The sequence below is a fragment of the Falco punctatus genome (genome assembly GCF_963210335.1).
Source record: "Falco punctatus genome assembly, chromosome: 2".
Lineage (NCBI taxonomy): Eukaryota > Metazoa > Chordata > Aves > Falconiformes > Falconidae > Falco > Falco punctatus.
In genome coordinates, this window is record NC_137581.1 from 120,720,951 (window position 1) to 120,741,859 (window position 20,909).

General features: G+C 40.2%; 1 protein-coding gene across 1 annotated transcript in view; it reads right to left on the reverse strand.

Annotated features, from left to right (window-relative positions):
* The window catches only part of ZPLD1 (zona pellucida like domain containing 1), a 95,615-nt gene that overhangs the window by 19,640 nt on the left and 55,066 nt on the right, over positions 1-20,909 (reverse strand). Inside the window, exons 7-9 of the mRNA XM_080376030.1 lie at positions 15,081-20,351; positions 5,826-5,925; positions 5,184-5,297 (exon numbers count right to left, since the gene is read on the reverse strand). Of these exons, the coding sequence (XP_080232156.1) occupies positions 5,184-5,289 (106 nt within the window). The 5' untranslated portion in view covers positions 5,290-5,297; positions 5,826-5,925; positions 15,081-20,351. The remainder of the gene's footprint in view (positions 1-5,183; positions 5,298-5,825; positions 5,926-15,080; positions 20,352-20,909) is intronic.

Below are 20,909 nucleotides of genomic sequence, written 5' to 3' on the forward strand. Positions count from 1 at the left end.
TTTTTAGACCCTAGTCACTGCAAAATATTGGAATACAAAGGTCAGAATTGCATTATACTTGAAGAACAGGCTTGACTCCACAACTTCAGTGAGGAAAAAACGAGAATTAATACAGTAATGTAGTCTACCATGCAGCAAAACCACTGTTCTAAAATTCCCCATTCAGTAGTACATTCATAAACCAAAGCATTGCAACCGATTGGAAACCAGCAAAGGGTTAAGTGTTTGGAGCCTGACTAAAGAACCCCCTTATGGAACAGAAATTTCCAGCAATTTTGAGAAACTCAGGAGGCGAGCTGTGCCTTCCAGCCACTCCGGCCTGGAAGTCGGGTGCATTTCTCTGAGGATGTCTGAGTCCAGTTGGTATGAGACCACAGCCTCAGGCTGTGCGGACTTTGAAGTACAATCAACAGACGAGGAAAGCAATTTATTACGGTATTTTTAAAGCTGGGTTGGTTGGGGGTTTTTTGTTGGCTTTTTTTTTTCCCCTCCAAAACCCATCAACTTTAGCTTTAATGAAAAATCAGTTGGCTCTTGAAAGACAATGATCAATACTACAAAGTGTCTTGCAATCTTTCATTCTGTACATTATGACAATACAAAAGACCCAGAAAACAGCAAATTGTTACAACTGATCAATTTTTGCACACCAAAAAAACCTTCTTGGATGAATTTGACCTTTTATTCGAGAGTTCTGAAGATTTTTATGTACTTGAATGGAAAAGCATCGGGTTAGGATATAGGCACAAGCAACAGCTTGTTTCGCTTTGGAGCGATAATATAGCTTTTCTATAAGCTCTTCTCTGCCTGTAGATGATTGGGGGGATATTTTGGCTTTTTTCCCCCCTAGTACTTTACAAAAAGACATACTGCATCGTGTTAAACATAGACATTACTCCTTTATATAACAACTCACTTGTTACATCTACTTAAAGATTAAGTACTATTAAAAATTGCAGAACAACTTCAGTCAATACTATACCATTAAGCCTGCTGAAATGAATTGTTTCACTGCATTGTCACAACAGAGAGGAAATGAAATCTCCATTACAATGAACTAGCTCTTCCCCCGTGGTACAGGAGCACAAGCAGTTTAATTTAGACAGCTTTAATGGTGGCTTTAAAGCCAAAACAATCAAGTGCAGGAAATAACAGGCTAAACTCAGTCCTGAGCTAATGCAGTGATAAGTGATACTCACCGGGTGTAAATTTGGGCAGAAAGGTACTGGAGGCAAGACAAGAGTTTAAGTGATTTGGCATGAAATTATCCTGGTTTGTACATACACATAATTCCACTACTATAATGTACAGAGATCAAGAAGAAGCATGCCTTGGTTTTCCCTACTTGAGGACTGTTATGATCCATTTAATGGGTATACTAAGGTAGAGGGAACAGTACGAAAAGGCAAATGGCAGAGTGTGCCTTTACATTTACTTGGACCAATGCACAAACAGTTAGATTGTAACAAATCGCAGGATGTAATATAAAGTAGCTCAGTTAATTTTATAACTCACTTCAAGCCTTTTAAAACGCAGGATATTCCTTTACCTGTTAAGGTACCATTACCGCTTGCAAAATTCTCATTTGACACTAAGGGAAATGAGACCATACAGTACAAAAACAACCTTTGTGCTATGCAGAAAGGTAAACAACCTTTCCAGACTGAACCTCTTCTGCCCACTACTTTACAAGGAAGTATCGGTGCCAAATTAGTCTATTCTGGAATTAAAACAACATTATTTGTTCAGAAATTAAGCTGAAACCACATGCAAACAGATCTAATGCCCCTTTAGACACTAAACATCTAGCTCATTTCTTGTCAATTTAAAAAGGTAAACATTATTCCTATATAAGTTTAAACAAAAAAAAAAAAAAAAAAAACAAAACAAAAAAACAACACAAAAAAGATATTTGCATTCCTGCAGTAAAAGCTTCTGGTTTTCTGCGTAAGAGAGGAGCAATGGTTTGAAGGTTACGTCACCCACTGATGGGGCATTAAATACAATGCGCTCTGCCACAGAGCTCCTATCCAGGCAAGCCACGCGGCTTCTGACTCAGGTCACACAAGCGACCCACAGTCAGCAGTACTCACAGGGGGTCACACCCCAGCGTACAGCTCAACAAGTACAGAGGTACTACAGTAACAGAGACTGTCCTGAATCAAGGACAGACTCCTGGCAACTAGAGCCAAACGCCGACAGCTCCACTGCCCAGTTCTGCTCCGGTACCCTCCACAGCTGCCCAGACCCACCCAGGGCAGGCAGTGAAAAGACGGCCGAGGACCAGGGTTTGCCACCAGGCACTGTTCACAAAAGTCATTCCACCAGAAGAGGCGTGCAGACGCTTACGGTTCAAAACCGGGTTCTCTGCATGAGCCTCCTCTTTGATCAAATCGCTGCTTTGATAGTGAATTAAAATGCATAGTGTCTGTGAAAAAGCTGCGATATTTTCTTAGCTTTCAAGCTCCCAGTATGCACTTACAGCAAGAGCCCCCTGAATCAACGCCGTGTTTCCCATCTGTAGAGAGCCAGACTGCTATGGCTCCCTCCCCCAAAAGCCTTCTAAAAGCTGTGCTTTACTGCAATGCAGAACCAAAGCTTTTTCTCCTCCAGGTAGCTGAAGGATGGCAGGATCTAACCTTATTACATGCTCTCTTGAATATGTCTAGCTTTCAGTATAAAGTCACAGAATTTTCAATCTACCAAATATGATTCTTTTTTTCCTTCATCGTTGCTGACTATTGCAATCCTACGCTCTAAAACAAACCTGCAAACTGCAGGGAAAAAAAAGTCCTCCCTGATTATTTATCACCCTATTTATGCAGCACCATCCCTATGCAAGAAGGCACCTAAGCAATGAATGATAAGAGCACAAACAAATGAAAAATGGATGAACTCCAAGGTTCCTTTAGGAAGGCTTAATTTCTTGTCTTTGCTGAAGATGACTTCCGCTCTCCACAACGTTTAAAGAAAAAAAGCAGACAATTTCAAAACCCAACAGCTTCTCTGATGTGCACTCCACAGACCTCCGCAACAAAGTCCATTCTTGCCCCATGTTTGGAATTTCAGCTGACAACAATGAAGATCCCTTCTGTGGAATGAATAAGGAACAAGAAGAAAGCGTGTCCATAACCAGGTTCTGTGAGCAGGATCTCAGCCTGGAGAGAGACTTGGTTTGAAACGTTCTCCTTTTGTTTTTGACCTCCCACCACTCCCTTTATGCTTGAACTCTGAAGGCAGTGAAGCCAGCACCCTCAAAACCACAGCCTGAGCCAAGTGCTGGGGAAGCAAGTGTGCCGAGAGCGAGCCCCTTCTCCAGGCAGAGGCTCTTCACCCCCTTCTTCTGGGGCTCTTGAACCCAGCAAGCTGAGCCCCATCGGCCCCCCTCGGCCCCACCGGCCCCCCTCGGCCCCAGCCCGTTACACAGCGCCCTCTTCTGCATTACTGAAAATAGCGCATGTCAAATTTGGGGACAAAAGGGTTTTCTGGTTTTTACCTCCATCTCAAATGCACAACTAACAAGCAGAATCATTTTTCTTTCCCAGCTCTCAAACTCAGCACTAAAACTGTTGATTAAATTCCAACCTTTGAATCTTTACTGCCCAAGATCACAAACAAGAAAGAGCAGGACTCTACTCTCAGCTCCTACAGGCAGTGAGGAGTGATTAGCGTCTACTTTTGAAAAAAATCTGTTTACTTGTAATCTAAACAGATTTTCTCCCGAGTCCCTGAGTTTTGGCAGACATAGAATCTGATATGACCCTTTTTTTATGAGGCAGAACTGCAAGAGGCCCCTAAATACCCACAGTAAGAACTGGATTCAATTCACAGGTATCGCATTGCAAATATAAAACCTTGGCAAAGGGCTGGTGCAAAAAATGACCACAGAAAAATTTAAAAAGCACAGGAAGAGGAATCTAAACTTCCCTGCAGCTGTTGCAATCTTGCCAAGAAGCCTGAAACTGAAAACAATTACATGAAAAACTACAAAAGGTAGATCTGAGGCAGGTGGGCACAACTCACCCACACTAGACAAGGCTGTAAAACTTTTAACTAAGAAGGGGAATATCAAGTACTTTGTGAAATACTCGGTTATACGGTGATTTTTTCAGGGATGGAGACAACGAGTTTGTTTATTATTGCAGGTCTTATTTCTCTGCTCTTCATATTCACATTGCTTAAGTGGACAAGGATCAACCCCACTGTTGGTTTTTATGTCAAGAAAGCGCCTAGCAGCGTGGTGGTAACACAGGAAACTACACAGGCTGTAGCCCTTCTGCTGACTTAAGTTTAATAAAAGAGTTGATCCTTCCTGAAAAAAATCAAAACTATTTTTATTCAGAAAGCAACAACACTGAAAGATATTACAGCATAATAGCATACCGAGAGTTCATCACAATACCGCTAAATTCAATTGCTACCTCAGAAACAGATGTGAGCAAGCCAGTATTCACAGCATTTTTTATTATTATTCTAAGAAACAACTGAGGCAGGAAGGATAACCAATGTAACAGAGACTAAAAGCATTCTTTAGCCGAGTACACCCTGATACACATGACACTAAGACTGAAGTTTCGTTTCTATTTCTCATTGTATTAACAGCTCCAGACAACTGATTGTCCCCAAAACAACAACTCCCATTTCCTCAGCGGCACAAATGTACATCATACATACATACAACCCATTGCTTCACCTGTCCCTAACCAAGCACTTAATGTTGAAGTGAGGCACTAAATTTTGCCATCGACGCCATCTTGCTCAGAAATAGATATATATTTATTTCACTAAAAGGACGTAATTATAAATCTCTTATCCAGATAAAACATGAAAGAAAACCCAGTCAGAAGTTTCAGACTCTCAAATCTGTGGAGAACATTTACAACATGACCACTGGTGAATTCCTTGGACAGGATAGAGCTCTGGCAAAAGCAGGTCAAACCCCACTGATGCTAGGGGAGCTGTGTTCATTACTACGCTGAATTTGACCCATTGTGCAATTAAAAAGAAAGTAAAGTGCAACATTAGAGGAGTTTCATTGTCACCGAGATAGTTAACACTCACTTAATGTGGAGTCCTACCCCCAGGCTTTAAGCAGATTTAAAGCTCTGTATTTAAAAATAAGCACTGCTTTGATCCAAGACAATAAAGAAGCCATTAGAAAAAAAAGTCTATTAAATACTTACCAGGAAACCTGCTATGGAGGTTAGCATCACAGTTGTATCCATTGAACTGAGCAGTCACTGAGAGCACTTTAATCGTCAGCAGGAGCAGTAACCATACCTGTTCCATTGCAAAACCTAGCAAAACATTAGGTAGTTATTACACACATCTGTTCATGGCATTAAAGATGCTTACTGCAGAAATTTAACTGCTCAGGAGGTGACGGTCTCCAGCAAAGGAACTGGGGATAAAGCTCACAAGCTTATGGGAAAGAGGCCACAGGCAGCAGGGCCCGTTTCTCTGCTTCTGAGTAATGTGTAATTTCTACTAACTTCTACAGTTTTTAATCATAACTTGTGGCAAAAAAGGTACTCAAGAATGAATTAAAAAAAAGAAAAAAAATATCCCTAAAATATACCAATAGATTGGGATTGCTTTAGATATTTTAACCCCAACACCTTTTTTGACATTTCAGTGTAAAAATTCTTTGAGACAGGCATCTTTGAACAATGGTTTTGTTTTAGCCAAGTCCTTGAAAACCATACAGGAAAATGACTGGCTAAGCAATTCTAGGGCTCAAGGTCCTAGAACAAATATCAGTTCATACCTATTTACCAAAAATTCGTTCTTTGAAGCATGCATGCAGTTGCATTGAGCTTACGTACAGATCTGGCACAGATGCTTGCATCTACTTGAATTGTATCTGCCAACCAGACCAAGAGATCAGAGCACATGCATTTCTAGTGCCTTGAGTAATTATTCCTCCTGGGAGAAAAGCAAAAAAAAAACAAAACAAACAACATCTTATTCATGTTTTTGTCAAAAGTATCCCAAAATAATGATATCTTTGTTCATGAATCCATGTGTTACTGATACTTTTTATTTATAAGATTTTGTAATCTTATATCTCTGCTGATGTGGACCTTAAATGGGGCAATGCTTTCCATTTGCCTAGACAGAAACAGAGCAATTCTAAGATTTAGGAGGCTTGCTTTGTCCAAGACTATAGAAATGCTGACCATCACCTTTCTCCAAATGGACATCAAAGAATATTTGTAAACTCCACAGAGGCAGCACACCTAAATGCAGCCACATCTGGCATGGCAAGTGGCCGTCACGCATTGCTGAGAAGAGCTGGCAATAGCACCTGACAAGAACATTTGAGACAAAGCCTCACTCAGTTGGGTCCTCCGCGGCTCCACAGGGTCTGAGCCAAAGTCTGCTCAAACTAACAGAAAGGCTTCCACTAGTTTTCAAACCAGGCTCACCACAAACTGGGATTTAAAGCCTTGTGTTGAAAGACAGGCCCACAGAGGAGACTCCCAAGTGCTCTTTTCAGCAAAGAACCCAACTACAAGAAAACAGTGAGCTAGACCCTACCAAAGTCAAAGGCGTGTCCAAATGTCTGGCCATTCACTCCTGTGTAATTCTGCTTGGAAGTAGATGGAACAAAAATGGAGAATTAGGAAACACCATTTTCCCGCTCAGCAGGCATGTTTTGTAAGTCAGGTATAACTTTTGCTGTCACACCCAAAAGCAGTTTTGCTAGCAAGTTCTGCACAACTTCCTCCAAGTGTGACCTGTAACAACGATGCAACCTCCTTTTAGTTTCAGGTGGATACAAAACTCTAAATGAAAGCACTGTTTGACCCTCTACTTCTTTTCCATTAGATCCCTGTGGAGGCTGACAGTGCTCGCAGCTATCACTGATGAAACTGTAAAAACATAGGAAAGAAAATAAAATTTCTGACTGGGTTGCTATGAAACCTCTGTATTTTCGTGATCTCCTCACCCTCTCCATTACTCTCAGATGGAGAAGTAAGGTGGTGCTTTGTTTGTTTGTTTACTATGAAAATTCACACTTTAAAATATTTTTTTCCTTTGGGAAATTGGCATTTCTCCAGCATACTGGAGCCTTACCTCTGCTTGTACAACAGTTACATCGATAAAGTGGCTATTACTGTTCTGTTGTGTATGAGCTGGTTTCTGATGTCCGTTACAATGGTATAAATCAAGGGCAATTTACCAAGATCTAAATCTGACTTCAATTTTCTAACTGCCACAGTATTTTTTGCTACCAAAAAAAAGTTTGAAGAGAATTTAATGAAAGATGACACTGACAAAGCTGTAGCTATTATTTTAGATGAAAAGCAGTACTTACAATAAATTCTAAAATTTTAATTATTAAACTTAACTTCTGCTGCTGTGTTTCAGAGAAAGGAGAGATGATTGCCAGGGAACGAAGCTGAATTAAGACATTAGGTATTTATAGCATTAGTTCTCTATCTGTATTCAGAACAAGTCAGATAATGTCCTACTTGCTTTCTGGCTATTGACTTAACTGCATATGGATCAACATGCAGATCCACATTACCAGCTGAGCTGACTACTGCTGATTTCAGTTAAATAAGTTAGGAACATGCCTTATTTTTCATTTCTTAAGAAAATTACAGTGCTAAGAAGCATCCTGAGAGGGCACTCTCACCTATCTGCCCACCCCAGCAAGAATCAAGGCAGACATTCCTGCTTTTCCAGCCTTTTCTTAAAAGCCTCTGGCAATTTATTTGTCAACAGAAATTCCTAAAACTTCAGTCCCCCAACTGTATAAGGCATCCTAACCAAAAGATTTACCTACACTGATACTGCTGAACACTGCATCCAATTAAAGAAGCATAAAACTTTTATCAAAATAGTAACAAAAACATCATAATCTTATTCACTGTACATGAATATGAAGTGAAAATTCCATGTACAAAAAAGGAAGGTAGCATGCAAGTGTCAGGAGTAGGGTGATTTATAATCCAGGAACTAACAAATTCATGTGGAAGATTATCTATTTTTTTCTTCAACTTAGTATGCAATCCTTTAAGCCCTTTCAAGGAATACAGCATTCTGTGCTTTCCAAAAAAAGTGCTTTGTTGGTCTAGCAGCAAACATACATGGCTTTCCTGATTCCAAAGATGCCAACACATACTGCAAGGGAAACGTGATCCCTTCTATCCATGAAAGTCTTAACTGACAAACTCATACCAGGTTTCACTGATGTTCTGAGAGCTTTATGTTCTTCGACATCTGCAGTTTTCTCGGCTGAGCATCTTCAAGGCTCTTAATGTTTGTATCATTTACCATGTTTTGTTGATGGCATTCAGTGTAGTGCTTAGTCTCACTGAAATGCCCAAATCGCCTCAAAAAAATCTTGTCGTAGTCACTTAAATAGTTTTACTTCCAAACGTTCCTGCCTCCACCTGGCCACCTAAGGATCTCTCCCAAACAAGGTCTGGTATCTTCTATTTAGCAAGGAAATTGTTCTTTCCCTTGACTTGGGGGTGAAGGTAAAAATCTGTGTGCAGGACTTCCATTAACACAAGAAGTTCACGTGACAACTCTGAAGCATTACTGGAACAAAAAGGCTTTAAAGGCCAGGTACAGACAAAGAGATGGCCAGGGATTTAAAGACCTACCAAACATGGTTAGTTACATCATTGCAAACCCATGGTTCACCTAGATTTCTAAAACCATCAGTCCAAAGGAAAAACAGCCCAACATATCCAGGCTTCAATGTGAAAAATAGAGTAAACTTCCAGAATGCTGAAATAGTCAGGGTATGAATCCCTGCTGAACCAGAGCTGTCTACGTATTCAGCACCAAGCCACAACTGCAGGTCCTGCTGCTCCATGCTGCCTGTCACCGAGCGTACAAAGCGGTAAGGGCTGCGACATGCCGCCCTCGACTTGTTACCATCTTACAAAGTCCTTATCCCTGCTTTCATAAACCTCACCATGTCAGAAAACCCACACAAAATTTCAAGGTAAGGATGTTTTTATGGTGTAACGATTTAAAGAAAAGCCTTTTTGCAGTCAGTTTAGGAATTTAGTTTCATGGAGAAGCAGTGGTTTGGACCCATCTAGATTCCCTCTTCTTTCTTCTTACCACCTGACATTCATTTCTCTTCTTCACCCATCCTCTCCAAAAAAAATCTTCAATTTGCCATTGTGAACAGCATTCACTGATTCAGTCCTACATTTTTATTGAAAGTAATTTGTGAGACATTTCTGACTTCTAAGTCTATTACTTATTTCAAATATTCGTTCTGCATTTTATGAGAAAATCTATAATCTACTGCTTGTTCTCTATTTTTCATTCACAGGGTGTGGCAGTTCTGCAAAATATGGTGATTGTTATGCCTTCTGACTGGATAATTCTTTCAGAAAACCAGTTAATAGTAAATGAAACCTTCTGAAAGAAAATTATAGATGTGATAAGCACATAATACAGCTGGTGGAACATTTTTAAGTGTTTCCATACATACCTAGTAACTGCCTAAATGCTCTCTAGCACTTGTACATTAGCTCTCTACAAGTAATGGAACAGAAACATTACTACTTTTACTCATAGAAATATTTTCAAATTATCATTACATAGTTCAATGAGTACTTCTCAGTCATCTCATGACAAAGTAGTTCCTTGTCTTTTTGGTTTACATCCATCTTACTGCCACACTTGCTTCCACATCTGCACTCAAGTTGTGAATCGTTGGGAGGTATGTATGTTAACTGTGCCGCTGCCAGCTCTTCCAGAGCTGCTCTGCTTCTAGATGTGCACTACGTGATTTGCCATCACTTCAAAGTAAACCAGTGAACAAAAGCAGAAGGATATGTCTCTACATCAAGTTCTTCAGTGGAATTTTCCCTTTTAACTTGTACATCCCGTTGTAAGGAATTATCCAGATCACATTTTCACTACTGTCTTCCACTTTACCTCCTTAGCTCTTCTGATGCAGATAAAAATAGGACATGGATCTTTACAGTATCTGCCTACCAGTGTTAATTGCCTTTTTTTCAAAAAGATTACTACAAAAAAAGGGCATCTGAGACGCAAAGAATGTTAAGACACATTTCAACTACAAAATTTCCCTCTGCTTGTGGATAATCTTTGGAGCTGAAACTTTGAAACACAGTATTACTCTTCTTACAGGTTTCTCTGATTTCAGAATCCATAGTACCATCTCATTTCTGACACCAAGCAAAATCTGCAAAGCTGACTATATATATATATATATATGGAGACATGCATACACATATGTATAGACAACAAATACGTACACAGAGGCACACATATGTAACTTGAAGGTCAGCAGCTTCCTAAATAGAGAAGTAAAGCTGATGACAGAGCTAAACCTGTGAACAGGCTGTATGTTCCCAAAATCATAGTATTTGAGGGCACACAGCAGAGAAATACAACAAATGAAATAACTTAACATATGAGGAAATAATAAAACCAAGAACATCAGAGATCAGTGCACCCTAGAAGATGCAAAACCAGCTATTTTTTTTCCCCATAAAATGGGAAAATATTTTTTTTTAAAAAGGCAACATAATCTCTCTCATAGCTACTCAGAACACAAAGATCAGTTGCAGACTACACAAGAAACACCACGCAATAAACATTTACATAGGCAGGCACAGAGTTGCCTTCAGCATCAATTATTTGGTCCTAGACTGACCTGTGTTTATTTGCTAGTCATACATTTCCACTCAGTTCTTGAGATTTAAAAACAAGAGTCCTGAATTAGTTCCATACTACATTCAGCTTTGTAATTAAATGTTGGGTCCAAGCTTGGAGCCCCTCCTTAATCAAACTTCCACCAGAACCAAACAGGAGCTTTACCTGACGAAGACTAATTCATAGCTAAAGTCTCAAATGCCAAGATGTTTTGTACTCAAGCAGGTGCCTGCAATTTCCAAGGAAAACAAGACTGGGGAACAAATTTTTGCACAGTATTTAAAAACAATATAGAAAGATTTTGCTTTGGTTCTACATTTGAAAAAAAAAAAAACTTTTTCTAGTCCTTTTTCAATATCTTCTTTCACAGGATAAAGAAGCCAAAGGGACTGAGAAAGAGACATTAATTTTCCACAAAAGAAAGCCACACCAAAATCACTAGACTTGAAAGACTTCAAATTTTGACCAACACACTACATGGAAAACAGAAATTCAAGACCATAAAAAATATTTATATGGAAGCAATACATAACTTACTTATGAACTGAAACGAAATAACCATTCTAAATCTTGCTGAACACCAAAAGGCTAAAAACCTGTATCTGGTTCCCAAAGACACAGCGTTTTGTGAGTTTATTACTGGTAGTGAGAATTAAATGTGCATGTTGAGTAAAAAATAGCAGCCTTACAGCCATGCAGTGCTCTTCAACCTATAAAATCAGCAAAAGGTGTGCTTAAGGAGTTACACACTAGCATAGGTCCATCTGGAGCTTCATCTCGTAGCCTTGGACAGGCAAAATTCCAGATGAGACTGGCTTTTTTGCCTTCTTAAAGACTAGGGAAATTTAATCAGCATACCATACTGCCAAGAAGCTGTAAAAAAAAGATATCTGCATTTTAACACTTAAAAACATTCATAATAACCTTTTAAACATTGTACATTAGTATATGTCTGTTCATTGTTACAACAAATCCTTGGATGCACTTATTTTTTCAGTCTGGTCCGAAAAGAAACTAAGGTAACTGCAAGGTAAGGAGAGAAACAGTGATCAAATGAAGAATGACTGTATGAAATATTTCCAAATAATTTATACAAAGTAGCATAATACCTCATAATACCTCCTCCCAAGGAGACAGACTACTAGGGAAATACAGTTAAAGCATAAAAAACCTGAACAACTATTTCTTGAACAAGCCAGAGATCTTGACTTACTAGTGCTAAACTTATTCACCCAAGACTGTTGAAGTCATGAAGTCAACTGTTTACCTGCTATTCTGTGCTAAATATCAGAGCTATTCTAGTTCTTCCTACATCTACTAGTGAAATACCAATATTCTTCAAACATGCTACATTGCCCCCACCCTGTTCCATATTAATTTTGCTGTAGTTACACTTAGTGATGAACGGTTGGATTTTACTTTAAATTTTGCCAGAATATTTGATTCACTGTCCCACAAAGATAACTTCAATGGGATATTTAGATCCTTCTTCCTGCATTTCACAGAAAATATAGCCAAAACTCTTCCAGACATTTAACAACTTAAGGAAATGCTAGTGTTTTCCAAATCATGCCCATCATATCGTACAACCAAAGTACCTAAATACGTATCTGATAGATACACTAAAAATGTTTAAGTCTGTCTGAAATGATGTTTCCAACTCCATGGTTTGCAGATACCTCAATAAAATGTGAAAACACAAATCAGCTTAACGTTCCAGATATAAAAATGCACACAATCACATCTCCTGAGCCTCACGGGAAAGACTGATTTCTATTCTGTTCTTCCAACCTGCATGAATTAACTACTGTTTCCCACCGCACATTCATGCAGATATGAAGTGCAGAATGTTGCCAGTGAGAAGCAATTTGAGAGGAAAATGGGTCTGAAGGAAGTGACTTATTGTCAAAGCTTTGGACCTGAATTAAAAAATTTTGGACAAATTATCCTTTCCTCTCACTTTCACACTCTTCATATTGTCTACTGCATCAGAAAAACTTTGACATCAGCAAGAGACCTGAGAAAAAAGAAAGGAAATTCATTGTAAGATTGGAAGACTGTTGCAGTGATCTGAAAATATAATTTTAGCTCAAATTTGGAGGTTCTTGACAAAGAAAGTCCTCCTCCTTTTAATCATTAAAATCCACATAATTTGAGGTTTTGTGCTTAGCTCTGCATTTCTCTAATCTTGTGTGTTACAAGTTAGATTTTGTGCAACTTTCGTGGATTCAACATGAAATGCCAATATAAAGCTACAAAAACAGATTTCATATTAAAGACACTGCATATCTTACTCACAGCACAAAACTGAAATAAAAATAATTTTGGATTTTCTACTTCTCGCTGAAGCTACAAAATATTATAAACAAGAAAAAATTCTATAGTTGGCAGTTAAAATTGCCCAATTACAAGGACCATCAGGTAACCACCAGCCATGCCGCACACACCTACAGACTGGCTATCACATATAGAAGTAGCCGCAATGAACGCTACCAGAGTGTTTTTAAGACATTGGCTAATCAACCCAATACTGCGAAAAAACAAGCTGATTTTGCTCCATTGTGTTCCTCTTTCACTTTTAGTGGAGACATTGCAATCTGAAAATCGCTGAGAATAAATAGAGTCCAGGATCACCTTGTACTGAAACAAAAGCAACAGTTGTATCGGGTCCCCTGTATGGGGAGCGTACCGACAGCATCCCTAAATCCTGCAATGAAGACGTTGTTCCTAGGCTGAAACACATTCTCAACACATGCACATGCAGTCTACAGATTTCCTTCTCAGACCACTGATCATTATGGGGGTTCCATCAGCTAGCAAATTTACAGAAACTATCAAATCATTTGATATAGGCCACCGAAGAGTCATCACACGATAATGGCCTTCAGTTGCCTCTAACCACGGTCTGGATTCAGACACACTGATCTAGCGATGAGTCGCTCTTAATCCTATCGCCTGCCCCCAGAGCCCTGCAGCCACATGGGCAGATAAAGATCTAAATGAGTATCATTCTACTTAATTACTCTTTTTATGCTTTTGAAGAGAGCAATATAAATATAAATCTTCAGTAAATAATGCTTGATGTCACCAGCAAGTAGATTATACTGCAGCCATCTGTCTGTAGCTTGAAAAGTTACCAGTAAAATAAGACTTCTCTGACAAAAAGCAGCAACAGTTTATGCCATCATGACGACATCAATTTCCTTACTTTTAGAAACAGAAATTAAGCAGTAAAGTTGTAGAATACTGCTGCAGTACAGTATAGCCTTATCCAATCCTTAAAAGTTAAACAAATTTGCATTAAATAAGGCTGCTAAAATCTTGGTCTAAGAAAGTACATAATACCACAGATTTCATAAACACTGTGAATGCAGACGGAACACTTACACCATTCCTAGATCTGTATTTTAAAAGGAAAAGAAAAAATATTTTTATTACGAAATAGAAAAAGTTCGGTTATGGTTCAATATTTCTTTCACTGTGTTTCAAGTCCTCCTCATAGCCATTTCGGACTTAAAACAAGGTTTGAAGCCATTTTCAAGCCAACCTCTAAAACAAGCTTGAGAGGTTCTGCTCAAGACCTAGCTGAAAGAAAACAAAATATCATGCACCGGTAAAAACATCCTTTGCTCAAGAGCATGCAAGCAGGGCCAATGCTCCTATCTTCTGCTGCTCTTAGACCACGATAAAGTTTTTCATACACAAAGGTTTTTGGTACACAAAGCAATTATAGAAGCTATCTCAATTTGGACTGTATCAGTTCATCAGCTTAACTGAAGACCTGATTTCAAACCCCCACTATCCTTTACTCAAGCATACATTGTCATTATTATTACTTTAAAAATAAACAAAACTGGTGCAATTATCATGTCCAGTCACTTTTGTGACCAGAGACAACATAATTTCCAATCAGCAAACTCATGCCATTTGATTGCAGTGAAGCCAGATAAGAAGTCTCAGTTATCAAAATTTTTCTCCATTAATGCAGTGATTGTGGGAACAGGCTGACTGACACCACAAGTCGGATAACATTGTCTCCTTCAAGCAATTGATTGTTTCCCTCCTGAAAGCCACATGAGCAGGTTTGACATACATTGATAGCCTCAGCACTGCAAGGGGTTTGTAACCTTCCTCCTGTCACGTTAATAGCATGAGTCTGGCTTGGGTAACTTTAGGTAAAAGCTAAGTTGTGAAAAAAAATATTGCTTCTCTTCACAGTTGGATGCTAATTTGCCTTCACGTTTTCATTAGCCATTTACTGCACACTTCTTCCCCGACAAACTCCCACTGAGATTTCCCAGTGAGGTTAAATTTCTCTGACAGGTGATAAAGTAAGAATTTCTTCAGAAATTAACAAATAATTTGACATTTACCAATATTTCAGTAAGTTCTAGTTGGCTGACATGGTGGGCACTTACCCAGATCCCCTGTAGCTGTTGAGTCAGCTGTACTCCATCTATCCTGTGCTCCTGCATGTGATCAACTGTTCAACTCCTCTGCCCTGCAGAACTTTTTCAGAAAATACTCTGAGCCTGTGGATGGGGGAAAAGAGACACTCATTATGAAAATTCTTTTTAAAATAGGTCTGGATTTTAGATGGGAAAATTTGACAGGTCTCAGAATACTTTACAAGCCTGTTCATCATCAGGCTGAAACCTGAGCAGGATCTTTATGGTGGTTTTTCTCAATCCTCTGCCTCTTTTTTTCTTGCAGCCTTTTGATCTGCTTCTCTCCAGTTGTATGAAGATCTCCAGAGGACCATGTGGGGCAAACAATCAACCTGGAGAAATTATTCTGTCAACAGCTTGTTGAGGGAAAACCTTGTTTGCTTAAAAAGAGGGGTGGGAGGAAGGAGAGACATGGAAGCACTGAGACAGGATCAGTAACTAAGCTGCAAGGTTATCAATGTCCCATTGTGTGTTGTGAGAAGTGTCTTATTTTTTTCAATTCTGGGCTAAATTCATAGTACTAAACAAAACAAAAGCAAAAAGAGCGACATTTCACGCTGTGATGAAAATGTGATATAGGGGTGTCATCATGAAAACAGGTGTCAACAGAATGATAATTACCAACAGAACATCAATGCACACAAAGCCAAGTGCGCACAAAGGCAAAGATCAAGCTGCTAGAAACCAAACCTGCTTCACAATATCTACTTCCCCATCTCTGGGATTTGGAGGGGGGTGCGGGGAGGCGTTTTACTCCCTTTTGTTGCATTAGGTTTTTTCTTCCTCCTGCCTCCTTTTGCCCCCTCTCTTCAGTTTCTATTGCAACCATCTATGCCTGGAAGCTTTCGTTACACCTTTGCCAGGGAAAACAGTAGTTTATAGGCTTAGGCACCATAGAGAGGGCTTTGAGATGCCTGGATTTCTTGGGGCTTAGGGCAGTTTTTAGAACAGAAAAGCCCTGCCTCTGCTGTGCCTTCACTTCGGCCAGCTCCTCTTAAACATCAAAGTGCTGCAGAGCACACTGTGCGATAGACGGCAACCCCGGCAGGCCCCAAAGAGCAGCCATGGCAGAGCCAACAGCAACATGATGCACTGACCCCCTCCCCCTCATGGTCCTACCGTGGCAGGGCACTGACAGAAGAAAGCAGATTCCCCCTCTGACACTGAAGCATCAGGCCTTAGTGAACGAGATCCCTGAGGAACCCCACAGGGCTCACGGGTCTGCTTGTCCCCTGTCTGCTCTGTTTCTCCAGAGGCAGCGGGATGCTCCTGCCATCTCCCCAGGCTAGTCACCTCCACGCGTGGGAGACGGCACACAGCTCCAGCAGAGCCGAGGAAGATCCACTTCACCTTCCAGTGCTGAAAGGGAGCAGCCCCTGCACGCAAACCTCGTGCTCTGCGCCAGGGAACGGCAGACCCCACCTAGCACTCCAGACCCACCAAGGAGAGCCCAGCACTGACCCCTCACTCGGGGTATCCAGAGCTTTTGCTGTTCCCAGCGGGAGTTTTGCTCTAGAAAAGACCCACTCTATGAGAGTTACACCTTGAAGTCGTCAGGCACCAGAGGGCTCCTTACCTCTGCAGATTTCTAGTCCTTTATCCAGGCACATATCCTATAGTATAAATGCTGCTTTGGCTGGGTAAGGACTCAAAAAATAAATCCAACATTATAACATGAATAATGTCATACAGTCTGGACGAGGGTAGCCTTGAACTAATAAAAAGATAAACCGAGAGATATGCAGCAATGACACATTCCAGTCTTTCACCTCATCTTAAGTGTTCAGACAGGTTTGATACCTTGTCACACAAATGCACAACGGAACAACTCAGCGTAATACCAGCTTCACAAACAAGAGTCCTTACACAAGCGATTAAAGCAAGGTGTCATGATTTCAGCTGGGACAGAATTAATTTTCTTCCTACTAGCTGGTACAGCACTGTGTTTTGGATTTATTATGAGAATAATGTTGATAACTCAATGTTTTTTTCAGTTATCAATAAGCAGTGCTCACCCCAAGTCAGGGACCCTTGGGCTGCCCAGGCTCTGCTGGGAGCGGGGGCACACGGAGCCGGGAGGGAGCAGAGCCAGCACAGCTGCCCCGCACCAGCCGAAGGGCTGGTCCATACCAGGGCACCTCGTGCCCAGTATATAACCTGGGGGGAGCTGGGCGGGGGCTGCCGATGGCTGCTGGGGGGCTGGCTGGGCATCGGTCAGCAGGGGGTGAGCCCTTGTGTTGTGCGTCCCTTGTTTCTCTTGGGTTTTATTTCTCTCTCTTTGTGTTATCTCCTTGTTCACTACTATTATTTACTTTATTTCAATTATTAAACTGTTCTCATCCCAACTCACAGGTTTTACCTTTTTCCAATTCTCCTCCCCATCCCACTGGGGGGAGGATGGGGAAGTAAGCAAGCAGCTGCATGGTACTTAACTGCCAACTGGGGTTAAACCACGACACAGTCCACCTTTGAGTAGGTTTCAAAAATAGGAACCTAGATTTATTTTATTATTTTAAAAAATTATAATATCAAAAGTAATCCCTTGCCTTTCGGTCTTCAGATGAGAATATTAAAAACATCAAATCATCTTAAGACACTGTGTGCAATTTCTCACCTTTTCCACTGACGGCAAATACAGGTTCTGCAACATCTGGGTTCCTTCCCTCCATAGGGATCTGCATTCAATGAAATCCTAGCCCAGCATTACAGCTGTCATCCCATCCTTCTCTTGCTGCAGACTATGCTGTTCAGTAAATAAAGGAGAAAAAGCGCCAGGCTGCAAGACAGGTCCTAATAACCTGAGACTCACTCAAGATGCTGGCCACCTCAGCAGCTACGCACCCACGAGAGGTGGCTGCGCACTTTCAGGAGACGTGGCTCTCCCAACAAGCTGTAGGAGCAGCTTGGCTGCGACGAACACCCTTCCACCGGCACACCCATGAGCAGAAGCAGGTTAAAAGCTGCAGCACAGCTCTCAGCAGCTGCGTCTCAGCCCTCAGTAGCCAGCAAGAGCAGCCTTCCTGCCAGCAGGTCACATCATGTACCCCTATGAAAATCACTGCTGACATACCCCTTTCTTATCATATGCTTCTCAGGGAAAGAGCGTTTAGCTCGATGCTCCCAAACTCAAACAGCTTTCACAGCCTGGGAGTGCAGTGGTTCCCCCCTCAATCTATTAAAGCCCCATAGGTGAGGGGGAAAACAGCCCCAACACATTCTGTCAGTAACTAACTGCTTTTATTTATAGAAAGCAATCAACAAACCTCTGTACTTAGTAGGAACAGGCACTTCACTGCTATCACAGTGTCCTTAGAAGTGATCTGAAGGATATGCCGCAGGCAACCAAGAAATCCAAGGTTCTGTTTCAAGTTCTCTATAAATAATAAAGAATTCAGTAATTCCACTGCTATATAATGTGTTATTTATCTACTCTTTACATTTAAAGTGAAAAGAAATCCCTGAATTCATTAACATGGAAACATAAACCAAACCTGAGTATTTCACCATTAATCCTTGAAGGAACGTGCCCCCAGCTATTTGATTCTCTAATCTTACACAGTTTATTCATAAAGAAATTATTTGCACTCTGTATAATAATATTCAATAGTTTTGGAATCTTTCAGTATGGTTTCAAACCATTATTCTGGCCAGATCAAATATAAGACCACAGTGCTACAAACTGATCACATAAAGAGCTTTCCAAATGTACCTCATTAGGACAAAAAGACAGCTTGCTCATTTCCAAATTCAAATTCTGTCTCCACCCCACAAATCCCTCTGCCTGTCTCACAATGTTGTGTATTATATGAGATCAGACAAACTGAGTCTTCTAAACACTAATTTTAGAGTTTTGGACACAGTCTGATTACAAGTTTTAGCAATTGGCACCTAAAGAGCTTTCTCTTTTCATATAGAAAGACACAATGTATAAGCAAAACCATTTATCCTCCCCTTTCCTCCCAGACTTGGAAAACCCTCGCTCGCCCACTATTTGCTGCTGACACCTAAATACCTGTGAGGAGACAAAGTGGCTGCAAGAGGATAGGAAAACTCACTAGAAAAGACCAAATTCCAGGTAAAAGGGCAAGTCCAAGATTATTAATCAGTTCATACACCAGCCAAATTCTACCGCTGATTTGCCCATGGTATAAATTCAGTTTACCAGATTCGCATTTTTCTTAATCAAAAAAATAGATAGACATTATCATTAACCAGGAAAAAAGATCCTTATGTTTTTATCACTATTATCTTCTTGTATAGAGCTCTTGAGACATCCTAGACTTGCTTTTACCAAATTTAAGCCGATATCTGAACCCTACCATTAGTGTGAAACTCTGCAAAGCTTAGCTAGGTTGCTGGCCTTTTTAAGCACAGAGGAGAAACAAAGCTATTTCAAAACAAAACATTCTTCAGTTTCTTAAGTTGTATGAAATTCCCATGCTCAGTTCAGCAGTGAAATGCTTTGCTCTCTTAAGAGGGACTCTGCCATTTTGGGAATGAGTTCTGAAGGTGCACAGTGATTGCCAGAGGGTCCGTGAAATGAATTCTGCAGCCTGAACAGCCATCTAAGGGAACAATTCGACAAAGCGCGTTTCCATTGTTTAGGGACAGAGGAAGCCTTATATGCAATTAGGCCAGTAGCTTATCGAGCTGTATACCTTGTCTAGAATATAATTCCACACGAAATGTTCCAAAAAAGTTCAGGGGGGGGAAAAGGAATGCTTAAAAGCACAACCTCCATTGACAAAATACAAACATGCAAATCATTCCCACAAAATAACCTGACAGAAGTCTGCTTATATTTGGGACATATATTGGCATATATAGGCTTATATTTGGGAGGGATCTCATGGATCTCTCCCTAGACATTATTGTCATATATACAGCTATTATGTCCCTTCTTACCTGCCTCTTTTCCAGCCAGACTTACACTAGTACTTTCAGTTCTTCTTACAAAAAAATTTTGGAAGTCTCCAAACACTCCCCAACCCTCTCCAGTTGCTTTGTGTTTCCCATATCTATATTTATCTGCATTTGAAAACCCCCACACTTTTGCTTCTCTAGCCATTTCTCAGCATTAAGCCCACATTAAGCCCCTCGGTATAAACAATTCATACTACTACCCAGGTTTCTTTTCTGAAAGATCAGATTTGATTCAGAACCCAGCTAATGTAGATTAACAACTTACATTATTCTTAGTACCTAGTCAACGTTTGCTGTAGCCACAAGGAAAAAACAAATCTAAAAATCAGTGCTGCATGAGAAATTCCTCCCTAGTTATAATCAAATATACTCAGACAAACACATGACTTAAAAATTGTCATGGCTATTTACATTATTGGCATCTAGAGAGAGTGTGTACCAGTTTTAAATAACTGAACAGTATTCAACCTCAGAACCAACTAGTTCACTTTCTATCTTGCCAAAGCAATTATAATTTAAATCCCTCTAACACAAACTGTTAGCAGAACATGGAGTACTAGTGAGAAAAATTATCATGAAATTATACTTACACTGAAACATCACACAGAACCCAAATCCAGTTCATGCAGAGTTTTACCAAAGGCAAAAGCGTGACCTGAACAGATTGTAAACAACCCCGGCATCAGTTTCATCTGGGTATAGACCATAGAACTGGGATATATATATAAATCCCTGTTAGTCATACTAGCATACAACAGCATACACCAAAGGACCAACACGTTTCAATATTAGCAGTGGTAAACTTGAATGAGAAATGGATGTGGTGTAAATTGTGAACTGGGTTCAAAAATACACACAAGACTCCTTCAGCTTCTC